The 27614-nt window shown below is 40.9% G+C and overlaps 1 protein-coding gene across 1 annotated transcript; it reads right to left on the reverse strand.

Moving 5' to 3' along the window:
• On the reverse strand, positions 1 to 27067 carry LOC143440548 (vomeronasal type-2 receptor 26-like). Its single transcript, XM_076927387.1, has 6 exons — positions 26859 to 27067; positions 23329 to 23620; positions 16774 to 17565; positions 8193 to 8402; positions 5513 to 5636; positions 1 to 974 (listed from the first exon to the last, which is right to left on the reverse strand). Exons 1-6 carry the CDS (start codon positions 27065 to 27067, stop codon positions 1 to 3), a joined length of 2601 nt encoding a protein of 866 aa, XP_076783502.1.
• Between the last annotated feature and the right edge of the window lie 547 nt (positions 27068 to 27614).

The raw sequence follows: 27614 nt of genomic DNA on the forward strand, positions 1-27614 counted from the left end.
CTAGATCTTGAGACTTTTTGGTGATTTGGGGACATGCCTCCTCTGGAGCATCTCACCCTGTTTTTCTTGCTGTGCCTGGTGGCCTTGCCTTAGCCAGGCAAGGGTGTTTTTCTCCGGTTTCAGCAAGATGAGGTAGCACTTGGGGATAAAGATGCCACCCAGAAGTCCAGCAGTGGATGCCAGGATGGAGAAGATCTCTACAGCCACAGTGGACTTCCCTCGGGCACTGTGGTACAGGGGCAGGAAGGCTGTCCAGACACTGCAGAAGAGCAGCATGCTGAAGGTGAGGAACTTGGTCTCATTGAAGACATCTGGAAGGCCCCTGGCCAGAAAAGCCACAGAGAAGGTACCCCCCGCCAGGAAACCCAAGTAGCCCAGCACACAGAAGAAGGTGGCACCAGAACCCTCCTGGCACTGGATGACAATGTGCCGGGGCTCTGAGACCATATCCCTGTCTGGGAATGGTGGGGAGGTGGCCAACCACACCCCACAAAGAACAACCTGTATGAAGGAAGCAATGAGGACTACCGAGGCCGAAGCACCAGGGCTCAGACACACCTGGATCCTGCTTTGTGGCCTGGTGACTCTGAAGGCCAGGACTACTGTGAGAGTCTTGGCCAGAACAGAGGAGACAGCCACTGTGAACACTACAGCAAAGGTGGTTTGACGAAGGAGGCAGGTGGTGACTGTGGGTCTCCCAAGGAAGAGCAAGGCACACAGGGCACACAGGGAAAGAGAGATCAGGAGGAAGTAGCTGAGAGTTCTGTTGTTGGCCTTGACCACAGGTGTATCCCGATGCTTTAGGAACACTCCAAGAACTAGAACAGCCAGACCAGCCAGGAAGAGTGCTATCAAAGCCAATATGAATCCCAGTGGTTCTTCAAAGGCCAGAAAGATCTCTGTTCTGGGCAGGCAATGGTCTCTTGTATGGCTTGAATACTGCTCCTTGGGGCACGGAAAGCATCTCTTCATGTCTATGGGAGACACACAGACAATATCTGTAATACAATAGGAACTACACTAGCTCTAAGGTAAGGTATCCTGAGTGCTAATTGCTCTTGCAGCTTTTTCATCAATTCATGTATTTGTGAATTATTCTTGGTGTCCAGGTTTGGGATTGATAATAGAGGAAGAGGCACAAAGAGAAACTTTCACATTCTATATCTGTTTTATGCGAGGGTTTTGTTTCTGCCTTAAAACTGAGTCTTCTGTAACTCAGCCTAGCCTTGAACTGGCTGAGTCACAGATTACCTTGAATTCCTCAGCCTCCTTCCTTACCCTCTTAAGTGCTGTGGTTAGAAAATTGCCCCACTATATCTAACTTATGTGAGTTGGTGTGTGTGTGCGTGTGTGTGTGTGTGTGTGTGTGTGTGCATGCGTGCATGTGTGTATGTGTGTGCATCCTTATATGTTCATACATATTTGTTGTGGATGCACATGTACGTGGAGAACAGAAATTATCATCACATACTGAGTCTCAATAATTTCCCACACATTATTATTTTTTAGTCAAACATTTCAGTTGTCTCAACCAATATATATATATTATTTGTCACTATGTGGGTGCTTCTAACTGCTGAGCCATCTTTCCAGACCCTCTCTTTATTAGTTGTTAAGACAAGATCTCTAATTTAACCTGGAGACTACAGTGCCTGGACACAAGAACCTTCTCTTATGTGAGCTTTTTAGTGATTCATTTTTTTCAATAGTAAAAAGTTATATTAATAGATATTTTAGACTGGATTATGCCCCCAAAATTTACTTTAAATAATAATATTCCTCAGTATCTCAAAGTGGGAATTGTATTTCACAGCAAGTCAACTGCAGGTGATGTACTAAAGGTTAAATGAAGTCACCAGAGTAGACTCTAGTTCCAACAGGACTGCTATTCTAATGAGAAGGGGGAGTTGGAGCAGCATATGGCTGCACATGACTTAGTCTCAGCACTTGCGAGGCAAAAGAGGTGAATTTCTATCAGTTAGAGGTTAGTTAGCTTGTTTAAAATAATGAGTTCCAAGCCAGACAGGGCTGCATTGGAAGATGTTGTCTCAAAGATAATCAACAAACTAAAAAGAGAGGACATATACATACACACACATTCCCCCACGCAACTCAGGACACATGCATACACACACATCCCATGCCCCATGCCACTTAGGAAAATAAAACATCCTGGGGACGACTTGGCTTTGCATTTTCAGCTTTCAGCGTGTAAAGGAGTAAGTTCTGTATACAAACAATCCAGAATGTGGTAGACTGTTGCCATTCAACCTCCGGGATAGACCTAACTAATAGAGAAAGAAGGAGGTCACAACAGAACAAGCATGATTCAGTTCCACTTACAAGAGCTTTCAAAAGCAAATGAAATTCACCAGTCTGCATGGAAGTCAAGTATTTTTTATAAGGTCTGTAGACACTTGTGGAAGTAGCTTATACCATAGTTCTTTTTATTTTTTGTTTTTCATTTTTTCTCGATGGACAGGGTTTTTCTGGATGTGGCTTTGGCCATTTTCAGACTCACTCTGTAGACCAGGCTGCTTTCAAACTCACTTATAAAGATCAGCCATCCTCTGACTCCCAATGCTGGGACTCAAGGCCTGTAGCACTATCACCCTGTGACGCTATGTTTCTTGATATGGGGCCAAAGGGTAAGCAGTGTTTGCTATCGGACAATCCGTTAGGCTGTAAATTGTGGATCATCCACTTGTCCTACTCAATAAAGCACTTACGAACAATTATAAGAGTAGCATTTACTTAAAAAGAATTTTATAAGAGTAGCATTCTCTTTTTGTGGAATTTAGTTTGAGGAATATTGGCTCTTCTTTGAAAGTCTGGTAGAACTCTATACTACAACTATCTGGCCCAGGGCTTTTTAAAAATATTTTTCTTTCTTGTTTGGGAGAATTTTAGTGATGGCTTCTATTTCTTTCAGTGCTATGGGGGACATTTAAGTAGTTTACCTGATCTTTACTTAACTTTTGGTAGTGGTATCTGTCTAGAAAATCATCCATTTCATTAAGACTTTCCAATTTTGTGGAGTTCAGGCTTCTGAAGTAAAATGTAACATTTCTCTGAATTTCCTTAGCGTCTGTTGTTAGGTCTCTCCCTTCACTTCTGAGTTTGTTTACTTGGATATACTCTCTGTCTTTTGGTTAGTTTGGTTAAGGGCTTGTCTACCTTGTTGGTTTTCTCAAAGAACCAGTTTTTGGTTTCATTGATTCTTTGTGTTGTTTTCTTTGTTTCTAAGTCACTGCTTTCAGCTCTGATTTTGATAATTTCCTGCCTTCTACTCCTCTTTGGTGTGCTCAATTCTTTTTCTTCTAGAGCTTTCAGATATACTTTAAAATTACTAGTATGAGAACTTTCTGATTTCCTATGAAGGAATTTAGTGCTATGAACATTCCTCTTAGCACTGATTTCATTGTGTCCCGTAAATTTGGGTATCTTGTGCCTTTATTTTCATTGAATTCTAGAAAGTCTCTAATTTCTTTCTTTATTTCTTCCCTGTCCCAGAGATCATTGAGTAGAGAGTTGGTCAATTTCCATGATTGTGTAGGTTTATCTAGTGTTTCTCTTGTTGAAGTCCAGCTTAAAACTATGGTGGTCTGAGAAGATATAGGGTATAGGGCATCATTTCAATTTTCTTATACCTGTTGATGTTTGCTTTGTTACCAACTATATGGTCAACTTCGGAGAAGAATCCATGAGGTGCTGAGATGAAGGTATATTCTTTTGTGTTTAGCTGAAATATTCTATAGATTTCTGTTAGGCCCATTTGATTCATAATGTCTATTAGTTCTGTTATTTCTTATTAATTTTTATCCAGATGACCTGTCAATCGCTGAGAGTGGGCTATTGAAGTCTCCCACTATTAATGTGTGGGGTTCAATATGTGATTTTAAACTTTAGCAATATTTCTTTTACAAATGTGGGTGCCATTGTGCTTGGGGCATAGATATTCAGAATTGAGAGATTTCCATGGTAGATTTTTGTTTTGATGAGTAGGAAATGTCCTTACCTGTCTCTTTTGACTAATTTTGGTTGAAAGTATATTTTATTAGGTATTAGAATGGCTATTGCAGCCTGCTTCTTGAGTCAATTTCCTTGAAAAACATTTTTTCTAGCCCTTTACTCTGAGGTAATATCTATCTTTTAATTCTGAAGTATATTTCTTACATGTAACAGAATGATGGATCTCATTTTGACATCCATCTATTATTCTGTGTCATTTTCTTGGGGAACTGTGCTCATTGATGTTGCTAGATATTAATGACAAGTGATTGTTATTTCCTGTTATTTTGATGTTGGTGGTGTTAGTATGTTTATGTGTTTGTGGGTGTTTCTGTGTATATGTGTGATTCCCTTGGTTTTGTTAGTATAGAATTATTATTTCCTGTGTTTTCTTGAATGTACTTATCCTCCATGTATTTTATGTAGGGCTGAATTTGTGGATAGATTTCTTTTTTTTAATTTTGCTTTGACTTGAAGTATTTTGTTTTCTACATCTATGGTGTTTCAGAGTTTTGCTGGGTATAGTGGTCTAGATTGACATCCAACAGAATAAACTAAATATGGACCCTTGGGGCTTTCAGAGACTGAACCAACAACCAAAGAACATACATGGACTGGACCTAGGCCTCCCTTTACTTATATAGCAGATATGCAGCTTGGTCTTCATGTGGGTCCTGAATAACTGGAGTGAAAGCTATCCCAAAAGTTGTTGCCTGTCCATGAGATATGTTCATGTAGCTGGGCTATCTTGTCTGGCCTCAGTGGGAGGGGATGTGTATAGCTCACAGACAGTTGATGTGCCAGGGTAGGGGGATACCCGTGGAGCCCCCACCCACTCAGAGGAGAAGGGAATGGTAGAAAAATTGTGTGTGTGTGTGTGTGTGTGTGTGTGTGTGTGTGTGTGTGTGTGTGACTGTGAGGAGGGCAGTGAATGGGGTGAAAAGTGAATAAAATAGTAATAAATAAAAACAAAATTAAATAAAAATAGTGATATACTCAATGGTGTTTCTTCCAAATGTCCACATAAAGCAGAGATTATGTAATATCTCAGTAGATGAGCACAGTGGTTTTCATCTCAGTAGATGAGAATTACCCCCATAGTTCATATATTTTGAATGTTTGATTCCTAGTTGATAGACTGTAAATGATGAATTGTAAGGTCTAGCCTTGTTGGAGATGTGTTTCTGACTATGGTCTTTGAGAGTACAAAATCCCAGACCATGTCCACTCTCCACATCTCTGTCCCACTGAGGCCTGTGGATCAGCACATAAGTTCTCAGTTAATACTGCAGTACCACTCCTGCCTGCCTGCTGCCATGTTTCCTGTCATAATGGTTATGAACTCAGCCTCTAAAACTCCTAGTAAACCCCCAGATCAATGCTCTTCTGTCAGTCAATGCTCTTTGGTCATCGTTTCTCTGCGCAGCAGTAGAACAGGAGAAATACAGCAGGCTCACAGTGCTCTCTGGGTCCCTCAGATTCTGGGTCCATATGCCCTTACCTCTTTGGTTTGCGAACTGTCCCTCGGGACATGGACGGCAATCGAAGCAGCAGTGGGGGGCTCCTAGTCGGGGCACTTGGCTGAACCCTGGAAGGCAGCTTTCACTGCACACAGAGGTGGGCACCTAGTAACAGTGAGCATAGTGTCATTGTGACTCTCCAGGAAATCATGCTTAGCCTCACCCTGAGAAGCATAACAGAACAGTCTCCTCCCAGCATACTATATGAGATGTCCTTCAGAAAACATTTGTATTCTAAGAGATGTTAGACTATAGAAGCACCACCGTATGTAATAGGAGAAGGGCTACATATAGCTTCCTTGGCTAATGACTTCAAAAACTTAGCTAAACAGTCTTTCAATCTCTTTGTTGTACCTACATCAACAACTGAAGGTGCAGCGTTACAGAGACGGCTAAGCTTTCAGATGTACATACTACTTTCTCAGAGAAGCAGGGTGCAATTCTCATCACTCACAGAGCACCTCACACTGTAACCCCAGTTCCAGAGGATCCAATTTTCTCTTCTGGCTTCTGTAGACACCAGGTATAGACATAAGATATATGCAGGAAAATATGCATACATGCAAAATAAACTCTGAAAAGAAACTATAATATTATCAGACATTACAGAAGCACTGCCATGTCTTTGTATCAAGTCATCCTGTTTGTCTCAGTTACTCAGAAACCCATCATTTTTTATGTATCCTTCTTTATTCTTTTTCTTTCTTTCTTTTGGACATAGCCCATAACCTGGGCATGCTTCCCTTGCTACTCTTGGCTTTCTTTCTCTTTCTCTGAAGTCCCCTGCAGCCTTGTGACTGCTTGGTGGACCCCATGCCTAACTCAGAAGACATGGCTGTCTCAGTTCCTTTTCTCCACCTCCCTCCTTTGTGAAGCTGTTGAGATTTACAGTTTGACTGCCCTGTTTGTTATTTTTGCATATACTCTAATAATTAAGTATTCTTGAGCTTCAGAAAAAGTAAATTTGCAGGTAGCAACTTCCTTAACACCTTGGCACAGATATAGACACACATACACACACACACATATATACATACACACAGACACACAGACACACAGCCACACACACAGCCACACAGCCACACACACATCCCCCCCACTTCCACAGTAGAGACCTGCAAAGGCTGATTAAGTTTCTTTTAGCACACCTCCAACTTCAGAAAAGGATTATCAAAATAACAGTGCAGAATCCTGAAATCTCTGTCATAGAAGAAGAGAGTAAAACAACCCCCAGGTCCAGAACATTAAGAAGTATTCCATAAGAATCCTCTGAACACTTAGCATGTGTCCTTCATACTTAACAAACCTATGAATCAGAACCCCATTCTAATGAAGAAATCCTTAAGGTCACCATTGACTGGAGATGCCACCAGGACAAACTTAGACAAAGTTGCAGAAGGAAAGAGATTCTTTGTTTTCTGGCATAGGACAAGAAGCCGAAGCATTTCTATGCAGAAGATTACACACATAGATATGCCTATCTCAAAATAGATAATTTATTAACATGTGCTAGTAAATGTAAGCATTTACACCTCAAATTATTTCCCAAAGTCTTGTGTATTTTGGACCATTATTAACAGATGCATCTGACAATCAATGGATCAATTCCTCAGTAGATTCATAATTTGATGAACTATTGTAGGTAGAAATAGGACATGGGGCCTAATTGGAGGAAGAGAGTAACAGGGGCTACGCACAAGTAAGTTCTAACTTGTTTATCTATCTAATCTATCTATAGCTCTACCTCCCACTTCCTGGGTCCCATGAATTGGGAACCCTCTTCCACTACACATTCTTGCTGCCAAGACATAGTGCCTCAACCACACATACTCAAAGCAATGGATCCATCTGGCCTTGGACTTCTCACACCATGAGTCAATGAAAACCTTTCTTCACTTCAAACCACTTCTAGGGTATTTATTATGGTTGAGAACATCTAACACAGCAAGTAACTTGAGAGTGTCTGCTGAGTCTGTTTCTCAGTTGGCCCATGGGAAGGTGTCTGGTTTAGTGAGTCACTAGCTTCTTCTTCACAGAGCAGGTCCTGAACATAGAGAATGATAATACTCTCAAAAGATCACCAGGTACAGATTCTGATTCTATTTTGGGACTCTAGCATGTTCTTTCCCCCTATTTACACAAGCTGTATTGTGTAATTATGTGTATGTGTGTTTTTCCATTTATATGTTGATCATGTGCATGTATGTATGAGTGCATGTGGAGGCCCAAGGATAATGTTGGGAATCACCCTCTATATCTTTTCTACTATGGACACTGAGGAACAAAGTAAAACCCTGAGATAACTGATATGGTGAGTCTTAGTTGCTAGCTTGTTTGGGGCATATCCTTGTCTTTAACTTCCAAGAATAAAATTACAGGTGGACTACACTGCCCAATCCACATATACAAGTGTTCTGGAGACCTAATGTCTGCATAACAAACACTTTAACTGCTAAGCCATCTCTCTAACTCCAGCTCTGATATATTTATTTTTACTGGTAAGTGAGTATCATTCGGAGACTGCTCTTTTATGAGGTAAAGAGTATAGTCAGTTATGATTGACTGGTCCTATCCAGAGTGGCATCTATTTCATGCACTTTGAATTTTCCTGTGACTTTAACACAGTAACACACAAGAGTCATCTCTATCTAGGCAACTTACATGGATATTCTCCTTCAAATGGACCTTCATTTTGTTTTCTGCAGAGTCTTGAGGGTCTATGATGCCTACATGGACCAAATGGAATATGCCCTTGGGAATCCTCTGCCCTTGGAGAATGTCAAATTTTGACACCAAATCTCCATTGGCATCAAACATAATCTCAATTCCATCAGGAGTCTTGAAGTGCACCTTTCTGAGGGTATGAAGCAGCTGAGGAAGAATAGGAAATATTGTAGACTGGTCAGTACCAGTATCCAGGGTCTTATCCAAAATTTCACAGGTCATTGCCTCTGCAATGATACAAAGCCTCCTCATCTTAGGACTGGCCCCAGTAGCCAGTAGCCAGTAGGTATAAGTGGGCTTAAATGTATGATATTTTTAGAGATTCACAAAAATGTTCTAGCTTTTATAAAGTAATAATTTATAATAACTAATCTAGATATCTTAAATCTCTTTCTTTCTCTCTCTCTACGTGGGTGCATACAGCTCACACACTTAAGGCATTTCAGAGGACAGTTATCAGTTGTGTTATCTCCTTATGCTGCCATGTTTTTCAGGAATCCAACTTAGGCTTGGGTACAAATTCCATTATCATCTCACCAGCCTTAAATTTAAATCCCCAAACATCACAATGTGGTGCTTCTTGTTTGTCTCCACTCTAGGGTATTGGTACATGCTGTCCCTGCCATATGTAATGCTATTACTTCTTTCCATGGTAAAAATTTCTCATTTTCTGCTTGGAACCCAGATATTTCCTGACAGAGAACTCAGACTATATTCAACCCTTTTCTTGCTTCTCATTCCTTCTACTTTACATTTTCCATAGATTACCCACACAGTAATCACCAACCTCCTTTTGTTTATTTTGTGACAATATTTTGCTATGTAGTTCAGATTGACCTTGAATCTGATTCTCTTGCCTTGACCTCCTATGTGCTTGGAGGCTTGGATCACCAAACTAGGTGTCATGTAATTTCGAATCGGTCACTCTCAGCCAAAAATACTAACAACTATCACTATTCATATGGCTCAAAAATCATATGTATTTTCTCCAGGCACACAGTAGAAATTCAAGTCACCTGAATGGAGGTAATTAAAACATACTCCCCCTAGGCCACCAATCTTAGCATGTCTACCCTCAGTAGATTGCAGAAGATAGACAGGTAGATAGAGATAGGGTGGAGTTAAAATGCATAAAAATCATTATATAAATGTATGAAATTGCTATTTTCTCTGTCCAAACACCATCTTCCTTCTGGTCTGCACCTCCACCAGATTGGCATACCTGCCTCTTTCCAATATCCCATTGCCTGCATGTCTCCTAGGAGGTCTGCTATAACCAGGAACACAGGAAGACTCCCATCTTAACACCTATATCAGATAGGACCCCCACAGAGCCCAGAAGATGTGGGATCTATCACATCTGCCCTAGCCCTATCTTCCCTCTGGGCTGCAACCTCACCTGGGGCAGATTGTACCACATAGTCTGCCTGTCTCCAAGGAGGTCAGAAATAACCAGGGACAAAGGATGTTCACCCTAACCAGAGATACAGGAGGACTGCTCTAACCAGGTACACAGAAGGCCCATCATAACCAGAGACAGCACTTTTTGACTCCCAGGAAACCTGGTCTAACCTATTTACAGAGCTCTACATGCCTTCAAGGGGGCAGACTACAGTCAAAGACACCAAAGCCAGTTAACACCAGAGACAAACAGATGGCAAGAGGCAAGCACAAGAACATGAGAAACAGAAGCCAGTATAATTTGGCATCATCAAACCCAGTTCTCCTACCACACCAAGCCCTGGGTACCCTAGTACACCTGAAAAGCAAGATTCTTACCTAAAATATTGTTTCATGAAGATGATAGAGGCCTTTAAGGAGGATATAAATAACTCCCTCAAAGAAATACAGGAAAAGACAGGCAAACAGGTAGAAGCTCTGAAACAGGAAACAAATAAATTCCTCAAAAAACCCAGGAAAACACAATCAAACAGGTGAAGGAATTGAAAAAAAATGGCTCAAGACCTAAACATGGAAACAAAAACAATAAATAAATCACCAATAGAAGCAACCCTGGAGATGAAAACCCTAGGAAAGAGATCAGGAGCTACAAATGTAAGCATCACCAATAGACTACAAGAGGTAGAAGAGAGAATCTCAGGTGTAGAGGATACCATATAAGATATCAACACAACAGTCAAAGAAAATACAAAGTGTAAAAAGCTCCCCAAAAACTAAATCTAAGAATAATGGAATAGAAGAAGGTGAAGATTCCCAGTTCAAGGGGCCGGAAAACATCTTTTATAAAATCATAGAAGAAAACCTCCCTAACCTAAGAAAGAGATGGCCATAAGTGCACAAAAACTTATTGAACAGCAAATAGATTAGACCAGAAAAGAAAATCCTCCTACCACATAATAATTAGAACACAAAATACACAGAACAAAGAAAGATGAATATTAAAAGCTGTAAGAGAACAAGGCCAAGTAACAAAGGCAGATCTATCAGAATTATACCAGACTTTTCAATAGAGACTCTAAAAGCCAGAAGATTCTGGACAGATGTCATATAGACCCCAAGAGAACAAAAATGCCAGCCCAGGCGACTATACCCAGCAAAACTCTCAATCACCATAGGTAGAGAAACCAAGATATTCCATGACAAGTCCAAATTTAAATAATATCTTTCTACTAATCCAGCTGTACAGATGATACTAGAAGGAAAACTCCAACAGAAGGAGGGTAACTATACCCAAGAAAACAAAAGAAATTAATCATCCCACAACAACCCCCGCCCCAAAAGAGAAACACACACACAATACCACCCCCAAGAACAAAATTAACAGGAATTAACAATCATTTGTCTTTATTATCTCTCAAAATAAGTGGACTTACTCAATTCCCCAATAAAAAGACACAGGCTAAAATGCTGAATAAGTAAACAGGATCCATCATTTTGTTGCATATGAGAAACACACCTCAGTGACAATGACAGATACTACTTCAGAGTAAAGTGTTGGAAAAAAGTTTTTCAAGCAAATGTACCCAAGAAACAAGCTGGAGTAACCATTCTGATAGCCAGTAGAATAGACTTTCAATCAAAAATTTTCAAAAGAGACAGGGAAGGATACATCATACTCATCAAAGGAAAAGCCCACCAAGATGAAGTCTCAATTCTGAACATCTATGCCCCAAATGCAAGGGTGTCCATATTCATAAAAGAAACTTTACTAAATCTCAAAACACACATTGAACCTCACACAATAATAGTGGGAGACTATTATTACTAATACTTCACTCTTACTAATGGACATATTATTGAAAGAGAAACTAAACAGAGACACAATGAAACTAACAAAAGTTATGAGCCAAATAGATTAAACAGATATTTATAGAACATTTCACTGTAAAACAAAAGAGTATACTTTCTTCTCAGCACTTCATGGAACCTTCTCCAAAATTAATCATATAATCATATACAAAACAAGCCTCAACAGATACAAGAAGATTGGTATAATCCTGTGCATTTTATCACACCACCATGAATTAAGGATGGACTTCAATAACAAGAAAAACAGCAGAAAGCCCACATACTCATGGAAACTGAACAACTCTCTGTCAATGATAACTAAGTGAGGGAAGAAATAAAGGAATCAATTAAAGACTTTTTAGAATTCTGTGAAAATGAAGACAACATATCCAAACTTATAGGAAACAATGAATGCAGTGTTACGAAGAAAATTCATAGCACTGAGTGCTTTTATAAAGAAATTGGAGAGATCTTATACTAGCCACTTAACAGTAGAAATGAAAGCTCTAGAAAAAAGAAACAAACGCACACAAAAGGAATAGACAGAAGGAAATAGTCAAACTCAGGGCTGAAGTCAACGTATTACAAACAAAGAGAGCAACACAAAGAATCAAAACCAAGAGCTTGTTCTTTGAGAAAATGAATAAGATGGAGAAACCCTTAACTAAACTAACTAAAAGGCATAGGGTAAGTATCCAAATTAACAAAATCAGAAATGAAAAGGGAGACATAACAACAGAAACTAAGGAATTTCAAAAAACATTAGATCTTACTACAAAAGCCCACACTTGACAAAACTGGAGAACTAGAGAAAATGAATGACTTTACAGACAGATACAATGTACCAAACTTAAATCAAGAAAACTATCTAAACATTCCCACAATAAAGTGGATCAAAGGGAAACAAATTGGAAGGGAACAAGTGAAGGTATCACTATTTGTGGATGATATGGTAGTATACATAAGTTAGCCCAAAAAGTCTACCTGAGAACTCCTATAGCTGATAAACAACTTCAGCCAAGTGGTTGGATATAAACTTAACTCAATCAAATCAGTAACCTTTCTTTATACAAATAAAAAATGGCTGAGACAGAAATTATGGTAACAACACCCTTCACAACAGCCATGAATAATATACAACATCTTGGTATACTTCTAACTAAGCAAATGAAAGATCTATATGTTAAGGACTTCAAGTTCCTGAAGAACAAAATTGAAGATCTCAGTAGATGAAATGATCTCCTTTACCCATGGATCAGTAGGATTAACATAGTGAAAATGTCCATCTTACCAAGAGCAATCTATGCAAATCAATGAAATTCCCATCAAAATCCCAATACAATTCTCCACAGACATGGAAAGAGCAATTCTCAACTTTATATGGTAAAACAAAAAACACAGGATAGTGAAAACAATTCTCAACTATAAAAGAACTTCTGAGGGAATCACCATCCCTGACCACAGGCTGAACTACAGAGCAATAGTGATAAAAGTTGCATAGTATTAGTACAAAGACAGATGGGTTGATCAATATAATATAATTGAAGATCTAGAAATAAACCCACACACCTATTAATACTTGGTCTTTGACAAAAAAAAAAAAAAAACCAAAACAAAACCATCCACTGGAAAATAGGATGCATCTTCAACAAATCATGCTGGCCTAAGTGGTGGTCTGCATTGAGAAGAATTCAAATTAATCCATATTTATCACCTTGTACAAAACTCAATTCTAAGTGGATCAAGGACTTCAATATAAAACCAGACACACTGAATCTAATAGAAGAGAAAACGGGAAACAGCTTCAAACATGTTTGCACAGGGAAAAATTTTCTGAACACAACTCAAGTGGCTCAAGCTCTAAGATCAACAGTTGACAAATGGGATTTCATAAAACCAAATGACACTGTCAATAGGATAAAATGGCAACCTACAGATCGGGAATAGAATTTCATCAACCCTATATCTGATAGAAGGTTAATATTCAAAATATACAAACAATACTCAAGAAGTTAAGACTCCAAAAAAAACCCAATTAATCCTATTAAAAAGTTGGGTACAGAGCTAAACAGAGAATTCTCAACAGAGGAATTTCAAATGGCCAAGAAGTGCTTAAAGAAATGTTCAACATCCTTAGTCATCATGGAAATGCAAATCAAAATGACCCTGAGATTCCACCTTACACCAATCAGAATGGCCAAGATCAAAAACTCAAGTGATAGTACATGCTGGAGAGGATGTGGAGAAAGAGAACACTCTTCCATTGCTCGTGGGATTGTGAATTCTGGTGGTGAGGGCGCAATCACTCTGGAAATCAATCTGGTGGTTCCTCAGAAAATTGGAAATAGTTCTATCTGAAAACCCCGCTGTGCTACTCCTGGGCATCTACCAAAAAATGTTCCACCATATCACAAGGACATGTGCTTCAGTATGTTCATAGCATCTTTACTTGTAACAACCAGAAGCTGGAAACAACCCAGATATCCCTCAACTGAAGAATGGATACAGAAAATGTGTTCCAGTTACACAATGGAATACTATTCAGCTATTAAAAAAGGACATCATGAACTTTAAAGACAAATGGATGGAACTAGAAAATATCCCATGTAATGTTACCCAGACTCAAAAGGACATGCATGGTATGTATTCACTGATAAGTGGATATAATTCCAAAAGTACAGAATACCCATGATACAACTCAGACCATATGAAGCTTAACAAGAAGGTAAGTCCAAGTGTAGATGCTTCAATCCCACTCTGAAGGGGAAACAAAATAAGCATGGGAGGTAGAAGGAGGTGGAGGTATGGAGGGAGACAGCAGAGAAGCCCAAAGGGTTGGGAGAATGAATGGAAATATGTAGCAGCAAGAGTGGTGAGGGCCAGGGGGATCCTCTAGAAAGTCCAAAAGACCTGAAATGTGAGAGGTTCCCAGGACTCAGTGGGGATTACCTTAGCCAAAATGCCCAGCAGTGGGGAGATGGAACCTGAAGAGACCACCCCCCAGTAGATAGATATGGGACCCAGTTGAGGCATGGGTCCACTCACCCATCTTCAAAAAATTTGACACAGAATTGTTCCTGTCTAAAGTAGAAATGCAGGGACAAAAATGTAGCAGAGATGGAAGAAAAGGCCGTCCAGTCACTGGCACAATTTGGGATTTATCCCATGTGTAGGCACCAAACCCTGGCACTATTACTGATGCCATCTTGTGCTTGCAGACAGGAGCCTAGCACTGCTGCCCTCTGAGAAGCTCTACCAGAGGCTGACTGAGATAGATGCAGATACTTACAGCCAAGCACTGGTCTGAGGTAAGAGACCCCTGTGGAAGAGTTGGAAGGAAGACTGAAGGAGCTGAAGGGGATTGCAACCCCATAGGAAGAACAACAACATCAACTAACCAGGACCCCTCAGAGTTCCCAAAGACTAAACCACCAATCCCATAGCATACATAGGCTGTCCCTGGCAAATATGTATGAGGACTGCCTTGTCTGTTCTCAGTGGGAGAGAATGCACCTAATCCTGTAGAAACTTGATGCCCCAGAGAAAAGGGGATGCTGGCAGGTGTGGGGTGGAGGTGGGTGGAGGTGGGTTGAGTTTCTACTCAAAAGCAAAGGGGAGGGGGATGGGGCAAAGAACTCCTGGAAGTGGATTTGGGGCAGTGGACCATGCCTGGACACTTAGTAAGGTCAAGAGGGTTCAGAAACCCAGGTATGCTCATACTTGAGGATGGTAGCTGTTTGACCTACTCTGACCAGGTTCCTGTCCTGGAATTCATGACCACAGCACCCTGTGGAGAGTTTCATGACAATCAGTCATGTAGGGGCAGTTCTGGAATCCCTTCCACATGCAGATGAGGTATCCCTAATCTCTCAGACCAAGCCAATAGAAAACATCTCTTTTTTACCCCAACCTACCCCAATATGTGTATAAGACTGTCTACAAGGAATAAAGAGCAAGTTATTTCATCAAAGATTGTCTGAGAGTGTTGGTCATATAAGAGTGGTAACACTTTTGGGGAAGAGAGTTCTTTTCCTAAGCTTTTGCTGGTCACTTCCCACTCAGTGGTCCTGGCCTTGGCTCCTAGCTGCCATGTCCCACCGGCTAGCAGAAGCTGTTTTCCTAGCTCCAGGTTGCACCCTGCTGCACCAAATCTGGAGCATTAGTGGGTGGCAGTGCTGAAGAAACCCAGCAGCTTGCCCAGATCCAACTCCCCCTCCCGGCTCATTCCAGCCCATCACATAGTGTCCTGCCACTCCAGAGCAGCACTGGCCTTGGAAGATTGGTTTCTTCTCCCCTTCTGAAAGTGCAACCCTTTGGTCTTTGGCCAGTCTGGCTGGACCAGAGCTCTACATATTTCCACAGATAGCATCCATTACATAGACTGGCAAGAAGGGCACCAGGAAGGGGGCAAAATTTGAAATGTAAGTAAATAAAATAATTTAATTAAAAAGTATGAAATTATCAAATAATACTTTAAAATACAAAAAAAATGGCAAGGATGTGGGAGTTGGCTTGGTGTTTAAAGCACTTGCTACAGAAGCTTGAGCACAGGATTACAAATACCCAGAACCCCTAAATGTCAGACGAATGTGGCAGCTCCTCTGTAATTACAGCTTCAGAGAGTGGAGACAGGAGATGCTCAAAGTAGGCTGGCTAGCAGGACTAGCCATATAAATAACTTCTGGGTTTGAGTGAGAGACCATGCATGAAGGAATAAGGTAGAAGAGTGTTGAAGGTTAATTTTTTTATATCATTCTCAGACCTTTCCACATGTTTGCACACACCTGTGCATACCCTCCACATGTTACTGCATGCCTATACACATATGCTCCTACACTGATTAATCAATCAGTCAGTCAGTCAACCAACCAACCAACCAACCAACCAACCAACCAACCAACCAACCAACTAACCACCCACCCACCCACCAATGGCATTTACTATTTGTTTGAAGTTCTGATTTGCATCATGACTATATTAAAAATCATCTTCTGTTTATAAAAACTCAAATTTGGGACAGTAGAAAAATGTAATATCTGAAATTTTAATTTAGTAGGTATCATGTATTGGCTAAGTCAGGTAACACCATAGGGACTGGGATCACCTGAGATCACACACGTAGCATGGTATCTTATCCAATGCAGGTTCTAAGGTGCTTCTCAGTTGAGAAGATGAGACATCCTTGATGAAGCATATGGTCTGTAGATTAGTATATGTTCCTGTTCCCTGACCACCCCGGAACCATCCATGCCACACATATCTCTCTTACCTGCCAGGGCTGGAAGTCCTGGGAGTCTGTACCTTTCCCATCCTGGCACTCATGCATATCATGCAGGGCATGGGCGATGCTGTAGACAGCTGCATAAGCAGCATCAATTTTGCTCACTTCTGGGAAAGGATGTGGCCTGTTTTTCAGACTCTCATTCCCTGAGCAGAGCTGAACACCCTCTGTCACTGTGATGTTCTGGTTGGGCCATGTACACTCAAAGGTGAACTCCCAGAACTTCTTTATAAACATGTCTTCTGGGGTCTGGCTGGGGCGCAGGTGAGCAAGGAACTCAGGGAAGCCAATTGCCCTGCTGCTAAGAGGCAAAAGGCTAAATGTGCCTTGCAAGACCTGGGAAATGCCTGGAATAGTTAAGGCGAGTGCCATGTGCAAAGTGTCCTTGCTTACCCACACCTGTCCCAAGACAGAAACAGCCAGTAAACCATGCAGGATGAGCTGGAAATTTGAATTGCTTAGGAAAACCAGAACAACTCTGGCTGTACATTTCTGCATCTTCTGGATAGTCTCTTCAATTTTAGCCAAGGACTGATGGGAAGGGACATGGAGATGGAATTCAATGCACACACTAGCTAGGGTTAGCATCTGAGTGGCTAGAGAGCTTGCCTGTTGCCCAAAGTCATCATCTTGGGCCAGAATGATCACCCAGGACCACTGAAAGTGCATTATCAGCTGGGTGACTGCATGGGCGGATGTAAGGTCACTAGTTAGGGTCCGAAGAAAAGATGGAAACTGGATCTTGTCACTCAGGCTGGGTAGTGATGATCCATGACTGACCTGTCAAGGAAGGGCCAGGTAATATGAGAATGGATGAGTTCTTGGACTCAGGTGAAAGCTGAAATCTGGTTTGATTATGAGAAGAAGGGATTAGGTGAGGTATCTCATCAGTTCAAGCCCTTGTTCTTCTTGTAGAGGACCTCAGTTAGATTCTCAACACCTATATCAAGGGGCTAACAACTGCCTATAACTCCAGCCCCACAAAATCTCATGCTGTCTCTGGCTTCCCCTGGTAACTGTAGAATAGACACACAGACATATACACATACAAGTAAGAGTGTATTAAAATCTAAAACATGAAGATATTTGTGAACACACTTGAACATCATGCTTTGGGAATTGTGTTGTCTCTACCAATCCGTTATGTGCCCCTCAATGGCTCATCATCCCCGACATCCCTGTGGCTCCTGCAGTGAAGTCCAGAACCACAGTTCTTGTTCTCCCCTCAATATCCATCCTTTCCACTTCATATTTTGCTCCTGAATCTCAGCTAGGCTTGATTTGACTCTCTGGTTTGCACACAACTGTTGAGTTGTTCTTTTTAAATTTGTCTGTTATGATATTATGGTGTGTGTGTGTGTGTGTGTGTGTGTGTGCCTTTGATGATTCATAGATGTCAGAAAAAAATTATGGAGGACTGTTTTTCTTATTTCACCAGGTTTCCAGGGGCTTAAACTGAGATATCTCTTCAGTTCCTGGAATTTAACTGAAGCTTATCTTGTAGCCCTACACATTGGAAAATAAGAAGTTCTTTAAAAATGTTTAATATATCATGCTTCTTCTCTGAGCATGACAGTGCACAGCACTCAGGATCTGATGAACGAGATTAAGAAAGAGTTCAATGGCAAAAGCAATCTTCCCGAGGTTTCAAGTGTCTGAGGTAATTCGATCAGATAGCAGCCTTCCTTTTGTTTTTAAGGTAAATCAGAGATTGTCAGAGTGAAGAGCTCCAAACTCTGGAGACCCTTCCTCAAGCCTCAGGACATTGCGGCCACCCAAAGATCATAAGAAACCATACCTGGATGCAATCAGCAGAGGTTTATTAGGGAAAGAGCTGGTGGCCAGCGGTCTGACCAGGTACTCGCACTGGAGTCAAGGTCTGATGACCTCAGCCAGTCCTTGGAGGGTTTTAAAGGGAAAAACCACAAACCAGGGGAGTGGGAAGGGGGGTGAGGGGTTGTCAAAGAAACAAAACATGAAAACAGTGGAACAATTCAGAGGTACTCACTCTAAATGATTAGTGTCATGTGGAAATCGCCCTGCATTCTTCTCAAAAATGTGGTTTTTACCATGCCATTGTGCCCTATCCTGCCATTTCAGATTACTATCTTTACTTTTTCTGGCTATAGGGCTATAGCCCCACCTAGGTGGTAGCATCTTTATCTGTAATCAGGAATGTCTTCCTGCCTTGGGCGAGGCTCGAGGAATGTAATCCAGCAAGTGTCCTTCACCTGGAATGTGAAGGCCTGAAATCTTATTTTCAGTTCTGCGTTCTGTAAGGCGAAAAATCTACACATATTTCATAAAATGGCCTTTATAATTTTTCACTCTACAAGAGATATTGGGGACTAATTGAAAGCTCCATTGTTCATACTGTCCCCAGAGCTCAGGACAGGTAGAGAGAGGTAACAGAACCATAAAAAGTGACCTTAACTAAATTGCCCTCAGAAATTGGTGCTGGCTGGGTGGTGTTCCTTGTCCTGTCCCTGTTCCAAGCCCGAAATACTCTTCTTGTGTGAGACTCCTACTCCCTTGACTCCAGCTCTTGACTCACCCCCACCCCAGAAATGACTTTTCAGGCTACTAAGAGGCTGTTCCTAGTGCTGTTGACCATCTGACTCAGTTGAAGTAGATAGAGTAACTGCCTGACTTCACATAACTCAAACCAGCACCCGTGCCTAATGCCAACTGGAGAACAGCCAGACACCTGAGCAACCCCCTCAAGCTCAAGATCACTTGCTGTTCTACAAGGTCAAAGAGCAAGCAGGCCTTGACTCCTGAGATATCTCCACTCTAGAGGCACAGGGGCAGAAATTACCCAAATGTCAGAGATAAGTGACTTTTAAATCTAAACCGTGTCCCAGATGTAGTCTTAGAGGGTGGGGCTTAGGGTAAATGACAGCTTCTGATTCCAGGATTGAAATCACCCACAAGAAAAAGGTTGGAATGTAGGACTTTCAGGTCTTGGTTTAAGTTTAAGATTAAAAGAATCCCACTGTCCCAGGACACATCCCGGGAGGGGCACATTCCTTAGTCAGAGGACACTTGATGGACCTACATTCAGAAGAGGAAGAGGCTGATTAACATTCCTCAGACCATAGGGAAGGGGACCCACCTGTGGGTGGGGAAGGCCCAGAGCATGGAGACACATTCCAGGATGGGAGGTGGTCAGGAAGCCATACCCTTAATGTAATAAACCTGGGCAAATAGAAGAAAGTAATGTGCGAATCTGAAATCTGAGTTAGCTTTTGTGATTGCCCTCACGCACTCTGTATAAGAACTACTCCCAGCCCTTTTTCAGGGCTCTCTTGCCGACATGCAAGAGAGTCCTGGTGCACCAGTATGATTAAACCTCATGTTGTTGCAGTGGAAAAAAAGAGTTCAATGTCAGGTTTGGTTACACAGAGAGATGCTGCTTCAATGTGCATACACAGAGAGACAAACAGAGAGACACAGACACAAACACAGACAGACAAGCACATGTACACAGACAAGCATACAGATATGAATAAAGTTATGAATTTATTGACAGGTTTTGCTTAAAAGAGAGTCTCTCTCTCTCTCTCTCTCTCTCTCTCTCTCTCTCTCTCTCTCTCTTGTCAGATATGGCTGTCCCAGCAAGGAAAGCTAATTAACATTTTAACATTTTAGCAATTGATTCTATGGTTCAACACAATTGTCATTTGGCTCTGCAATTCTATATACATTCCTAAGATGGCCAAAAGTATATAAGCATTAAAAAAAGAAAAGAAAGAAAGAAAAGCCCTATACCTGCTACTCACAGAAAACAGTATGCATGAGCCTCACAAAGACGAAACAGCTGAAGTAATGATTGTTCTTTGGTGTGACCAAAATACCTGACTTGAATGGGGAAGAGGTGCTTTAGGCTCACAGTTTGAGAAAATATAATCCACATGGTAGTATACACACAGCAGCATACACTTCCATGGTAGCAGATGTGCACCTGGGAATCTTTACCTCCTCCTATCTTGGTGGAACAGAAAGCAGAAAAAATACAAAGTGGGATCATGTATTGAAACTTAAGGTCCACATCCAGTGGACCTCCTCCTGAAGGTTTCATAACCATCTAACATGGGCCCAGGGCTGGAGAAGTCTCCAAACACATGGGCATATTTCACCTTGAAAGGGATATGAACTTAAAAGGGATAAATAGATAAGCAAAAGATGGTCTCTACATAAAAAAATTACAATTTTAAATTCTCAAGGCACAGGAGTATCCAAAGCCTTTCTCTGAGGACCTTCAACTACCAGGTTTCACCCACAGAACACTTTAACTCAACTCCTGCCCTACAGTGTGAAAAGCCCAAACCCAGGACTTGAACTCATTTCCCCCCCACCCCCACAGCTCTGGATTTGAAAACCCATCAATCCTGACCCTGGAAAGCTCTGACTTGGAAGGTTCTACCCCCAAGAAACACTATATAAACCCCGTCTTCTGCTCAGTTCTCTGCTGCTTCTCACCTGAGCAGAGGCAGCCACCCGCCTGGGTTCTTCCCTCACAGTAAATCTCCTGTGTGCGATTTGTTGTGCAGTGTGACTTTGTGGTATTCCTTGGCTTTTGACTGCCAGAACACTATTCCACTCAGAGCTGTATCACTTAATAATTGCTGATAAGGAGTAAAATGTTGGCACATGCTACAACATGGATGACCCTTGAAATTATGTTCAGTGAAAGAAGCCTGTCCAGGTATAGTGAGTCTGTTCAGATGAAATTTCTACAAAAGACAGATCCACAGAGACAGAAAGTAGTTTAGAGGTTGTATCAAAGTAATAATGATGGGATAAAGTAGCCAACTTGTTTGAGGTGATGTCTCTGTAAGAAGATTAAAGTGTTCTCAGATCACATGTAGGGATCACGCCAAGGCAAAAGCCACAGATGTGTTCATCTTAAATTGATAAATTTTCCTCAAGTCACCTGTTAAAACTATGAACAGAAGAGATGATTGTCAGATATGGGTACCCTTGTGAGAATGACAATGATGGGAACATAAATAGGGCAGATGGGAGCTAGTGGCATAAACCCAACTGCATAGACTCAAAGTCGAGTTATAGTTCCTATAGATAGACCAGCTTACTGATAAATTTTCCCAGTAAGCTGGAAAGATGGTTCTTCAGAGTAAGGTGTTGGCCACAAAATCTGGAAACCTGAGTTGAATCACTAGAACCAACATAGAAAAACCTGACTCCAAAAGGTTGTCTTCTGACATTCAAAAGGGCACCAAGGCATTGGTGTGGAGCACATATAGTCACTGTAGAGTGAAAATTATAAAGGCCATTTTATGAAATATGTGTAGATTTTTCCGCCTTACAGAACTCGGAACTGAAAATAAGATTTCAGGCCTTCACATTCCAGGTAAAGGACACTTGCTGGATTACATTCCCCAAGCCTCGCCCAAGGCAGGAAGGCATTCCTGACTACAGATAAAGATGCTATCACCTAGGTGGGGCCATAGCCCTATAGCCGGAAAAAATAAAGATAGTAATCTGAAATGGCAGAATAGGACACAATAGCATGGTGAAAACCACATTTTTGAGAAGAATGAGTGTGCAGAGTGATCTCACATGACTCTAGATCATTTGGGCTAGATTCTCTGAAATGTTCTACTGTTCTTGGTTACCCCTCCCTTGGTCTTCCCAGTGCTATGTTCAAAATTTGTAAAACAACCAATCATGTGTAAGCGCGCGAAAATGCCTTCTTCCCCCCACCCCATGCTATAAAAGACCCTTTTAACCCACCACATGGGGCCAAAAACCCTGCTCTTGGAGCTAAAGAGCTTGTCGTTTTTGACCGCCGGCTCCTCCCCTAATAAACCTCTGCTGATTGCATCCAGGTATGGTTTCTTGTGATATTTGGGTGGTCGCGATTCCGGAGGCTTGAGGAAGGGTCTCCCGAGTATGGGGGTCTTCAGTCACAAACACACGTGTGCAAACACAAGCACACACAATAATAACAATAATATATAAATAAATACATAAATAAATAAATCAATGGAGAGATGGCAAAGTGGTTAGTTAACACTACCTGCTGCTCTTTCAAAGGACTTGGATTCAATTTTCAGCACCATTAGGACAGCTTAAAATCATATGGTACTATAGTTCTAGAGACTCCAATTCCTTTTCTTATTTCCATGGGCACAAGGCACTCATGTGATATATATATATATATATATATATATATATATATATATATATATATATATATATGCAAAGTACTCAATACACATGAAATAAAAATAATTAAATATTTAAAATAAAATATAATAAAAAATAATTAAATATTTAAAAATATTTTTTAAATAGAAAAAAAGAGTGTTTCAGTTTTTTTTTGTCAATGCAGGGGACAATAGTTCTCTTTTAAGTATCTATACATGGAGGAGAGAACCATGTTGGACATAGAGAATATTTCAGGGAATCTTGCTCTTCAATAGAGGGGCTCATTACTGTGAACATCATCTAAATTTCACTACCATAATTAAGAGATTACACTATATTTATGAAGGAATAAGGGTTTGAGAAACTTACCTGGGGAAACTTGTACAGCCCCAGAAGTCTTGCCATAGTGACAGACAGAGATGACCGTGTGTCCCCAACCAAGGCAGCCTGAGGAGAGACATGCTGGCATGTGTAGTTGGGGATGGGCTCCTCCCGTCCTGTGAGAAATCCCATCGTCTCATAGAGGGCTCCGTGCACTGAGTCCCCAGAGTTTCGAATGGAGAAGCCCAGTGTCAAATTGGGCAACAAGTGAGCACTCCTATTAATCTCCTCAATGGCAAAGACGAAACTCTGGGCCACTCGGTAGCTCCATATGGAGACACTGAGGGAAAGAGAAGCCCACATTTATTCCTTGTTATGGGACATAATGAAACAAGAATAAACACAATGACTCAAGTGAACTGAGTAAAAATGCACATCTCCACAACACTTGTACAGAAATGTGCACAGGAGAACATTCCAGAAGGGTCAAAGGGAAGCCAGAGGGAATGCAGAGACAGTAACCAGAGAGAAAGTTTCAGAAGACAGGAGGGACATTTGAAGATCTATCACATGAATGGGGTCCATTTGTTTAATTCCACCACTCAGGAGGCAGAGGCAGGTGGATCTTTGTGTGTTGGAGACTACAATGGATTACATAGCCAGACCCAGGTAGCCAGAGCTATATAGCGAGACCTTGTTCCAAGGAAACAAAAAACTATCTTGTGGACAGTATTATTGATTATAACTTTTAGTAACTAACATCTATTTCATAAATGCTCAAAGTAAGAGCCTGAAGATATGGGAATGAGAAGTGAAATGCTGCCTCCAGGACATGACTCACACTGCACACATGTGAGCCTGTCAACAGCCAACTATGCATTGGAAACTTTTTTTGCTTGACTTTACTCCTTCTTGCTGAAAGAAAGCATTGCTGTTGGCAACTGATGAATTTTGAGTTAAAGACTGTCATTTTCTTCAGTCCTGTAACTAACATGGGGCCCCACAAGGCTCCAATGGACACATATGACACATATGACAGCCCCACTTAAAACCAGTGGTACAAAAAAAGACAGGAAATGTGGTAAAGGGATCTTTAGAGTGAAGGGTAATGACAAGTATGGAAGAAAAACAAGAGGGGCTGGAGAATGAGAATAAACTAAAAGTACCATATAAACATATGTAATCATCAAAGAGTAAGTCTAATAAAAACATATTAAAACATATACATACAAAAATACTAAAATTACTCAATGGGTCATATTTACATATATATATGTATATATATATGTATATATATTTATCTACATAATTATGCAGATGTAATAATTAAAGAATTAAAGGCCATAAATTTGAAAATTTGAAAGGGAGGGTATATATGGAAGGTGCTTAAGGAAGGGTTGAAGGATATGTTTCTGGGCTGGTTGAGACAGCAGAATCTCCCTACCTGGCCAGAAATTTAGCGGTCCACCTGCATTTGCATTTTGAATGCTTGGATTAAAAGTGTGTGCTACTACATTCAACTGATGTTACATTTTAATTAAATTTTAAAAAATGATAATATTGAGAGTTGATTTGCTTTTGTTTTAAGTCTGAGTCTTCATATCACTTAGTCTGACGTCACACATCTGAGAATGGACTTGAACTTCTTTTACTTGTGTATGTGTATGCATGCATGTATAATCTAGAGGTCAGCTTTTAGTATTTCCTTCAACCATGCTGGATGTGTATGCGTGTGTGTACATCCATGACCATGTGCATGTGTATGTATGTGTGGTGTGCATGGGTGTATTTCCCTGTGCAGATGTAAAGGTTGATGTGATATCAAGATACCTTTCTCAATTGCTTCTCCATCCTTTAAAAATCATTATTCTTTGAACATGTGTTTTTATAGACCCACACATACTGCAACACATGGAGTTCAGGAAAACAAGGTTCTGAATCAGTTCTCTTCCTCCACTCTTATGTGGGTTCCAGGAGGAGCTCATTCAGGTCATGCATCAGGCTTGCATGCTAAGCACTTTACCCCATGAGCCAGCCATCTCATGACTCCTCTCCATACTACTTTACGTGACAGGTTACCTCACTGAACCTGGACTTCATCCATTCAGCTAGTCTGCTGACCAGCAATCTTTACGAGTCCTCTTATCTCACTGATCCTAACCAGGGCTATAGATGCTCAACATGCTAAGCTTTCACTGGGGTTCTGGGAATCCAAACTCAGGTCTTGTTTGCACAGTAGATACTTCACCAACTCAGGCATTTCCCCAGCCCTCAAGATCTTTACTCCTCATTCTTGCTTCTCAATCTCCTACATTAGACTTTAAATGTTCACATCACTAAAAAATAAGTGGGCACAAAGTGAGTTTTTGGTGAGTTTTGTTAATTATTCTAGAATGTATACATTTTTAAAGTATTGCACTTTACTCAATACATACTTTATTATTCATTGGCTTAAAAAATAATATGGTAACCAAGTATGGTAGTACATGATGTGATTCTAGCACTCATGTGAAAGCAGGCAGATAGTAACTTTTAGACTAACTTTTAGACAGTGTCATCTACACAGACAGACACTGTCCCCAAAACTAGGAAAGGTTGTTTTGTCGTTTATGCCTGTAATCTCATACTTGGTGCCACCTGTACTACACAAAGAATTCCAGACTAGTCTTAGTACCAAGTGAGATATAGTCACACACAGAACAAAAGTCATTTAAATATTGTTAAAAGTGAAATGCAGAAACACAAATCTTCTGCATTTGTGGTTGAATACAAAATGATGATAATTCCTCTAGAAAACACTCTTAATAACTGTTTTTGATTCGGGTCACACAAAGTTTCTTAATCTTGGCTGAAAGTAACAATCTCTTGGCTCATCTTTCTGAGTCCTAGGAGTACAGTCATATACCCCATATTCAGCAATTGTTGAAATACAATTAACTAAGTATAAACATTCAAAATTGATAATAACCAGAAATGCTGTGTTGGGAAATACTGTATGCAATAATATTTTGGGAATGCTGGAACAAAAATTGAAAAAGATGAGTTGTTGATATGGTACAGTTCATGAGTTACATCCTCATCAACTGAGTGTGGTAGTACACTTCTATAATCCCAGGAGGTAGAAATTCAAGTTTATCTTTGACTAACTAGAGTTGTAGGCAACACAAGATTCTTAGAAAAAATATCAAGCAAAAGGAATACAGTAGAGAGGAACCACAGGGGTTTAGGGTTGCTGAAAAATCTATTAATTATACAATCATTCATTCAATAAGCATACCTACCTGGACCCTAATTTAAGAAGGAATGATATACAAAAGAATCAAGAACCCATACCTGACCTGTGGAACACATACATTAGAGCCAGTTCATGAGCAGTGTATATTTCAATCTGTTATAGATAAAAAAAAAGATGGAGAGAGGTGATGCAGAAGGGGAGCAGCAGAGCTACTTCATTTACACAGAGGAATGAGGTGGCCATGTAGCTGGGTCTGAGAATCAACCCTTATCCAAAGCTTCACACAACCTTGTAAAGCTGCTTCTGATTTTTCAGAGACCCATACCCTGCATCCAGCACTTACTCTGAATCCTGCAGCTCAGCTGGTGGGGCAGTGAAATTAGACAGGGTACCATTAGAGAATTGAAAGATAGAGAAGCTGCCCCCAATCATTACATCTCCAGGACGGTTAAATTGAGGGCTCTGCCTTGGCAACAGCCAGGCTCTTGGTCCAGAATGGGCAGAGCCAGAGGAACAGCCAAAGAGAGCATGAAGAAGACTGCACAGCCACATGCCTGCTAGGGGGCCAAAAGCCAATGACAGGACAGCCCCATATAGGGCAATGGATAGCAGTGACAGGGACTTTTATCTGGGAAATTTCCCTTGATAAAGCACCTGAGGCTAAGACCACACTGGGCTTGTAGGCTGTGGGGAAAATATTGATCATCAGGTATTACAGGTGGATTGACACTAAATCCCAGAGCCATTAAAAGTTGTAACCCCTTCTCCTGAGGTTTCCTAGCCTCTCTTTAGGCAAGGTAGAAGCTCTGGGCATCATCTGATGACTATAGGAAGAGTGATAATGGGCCCAATTATCTCCTGGGAACTTGCAAGTCTAGGAACAGCTGTGCCCAGAGTGCTCAGGGCTCTGTTTTGGAGAAAGGCCACAAGTGGGTACAAGAAGCAAATATCCCAGTAGCTGACATTAAGTATGTTGAGCACATAGTTCACACTCTATAACATCTGCATTTCCCTCCATTTTCTCTACTAGGGTGATCCACTAATCCTCCAAAATCTTCTAAGTTCTTTGAGGAAATGCCAGGGAGGTTTTATCATTGGG

This window comes from Arvicanthis niloticus, chromosome 30 (genome assembly GCF_011762505.2).
Source record: "Arvicanthis niloticus isolate mArvNil1 chromosome 30, mArvNil1.pat.X, whole genome shotgun sequence".
Lineage (NCBI taxonomy): Eukaryota > Metazoa > Chordata > Mammalia > Rodentia > Muridae > Arvicanthis > Arvicanthis niloticus.

Excerpts from the sequence above, each read along its gene's own strand:
- LOC143440548 (XM_076927387.1), bottom strand. The coding sequence starts at position 27,067 with ATGTGGCTGTGCAGTCTTCTTCATGCTCTCTTTGGCTGTTCCTCTGGC. Across the intron at positions 5,637-8,192 it reads ATTTGAAGGAGAATATCCAT|GTGCCCACCTCTGTGTGCAG; the intron begins GTAAGTTGCCTA and ends CACTGTTACTAG. Across the intron at positions 975-5,512 it reads ACAGTTCGCAAACCAAAGAG|ACATGAAGAGATGCTTTCCG; the intron begins GTAAGGGCATAT and ends TGTCTCCCATAG.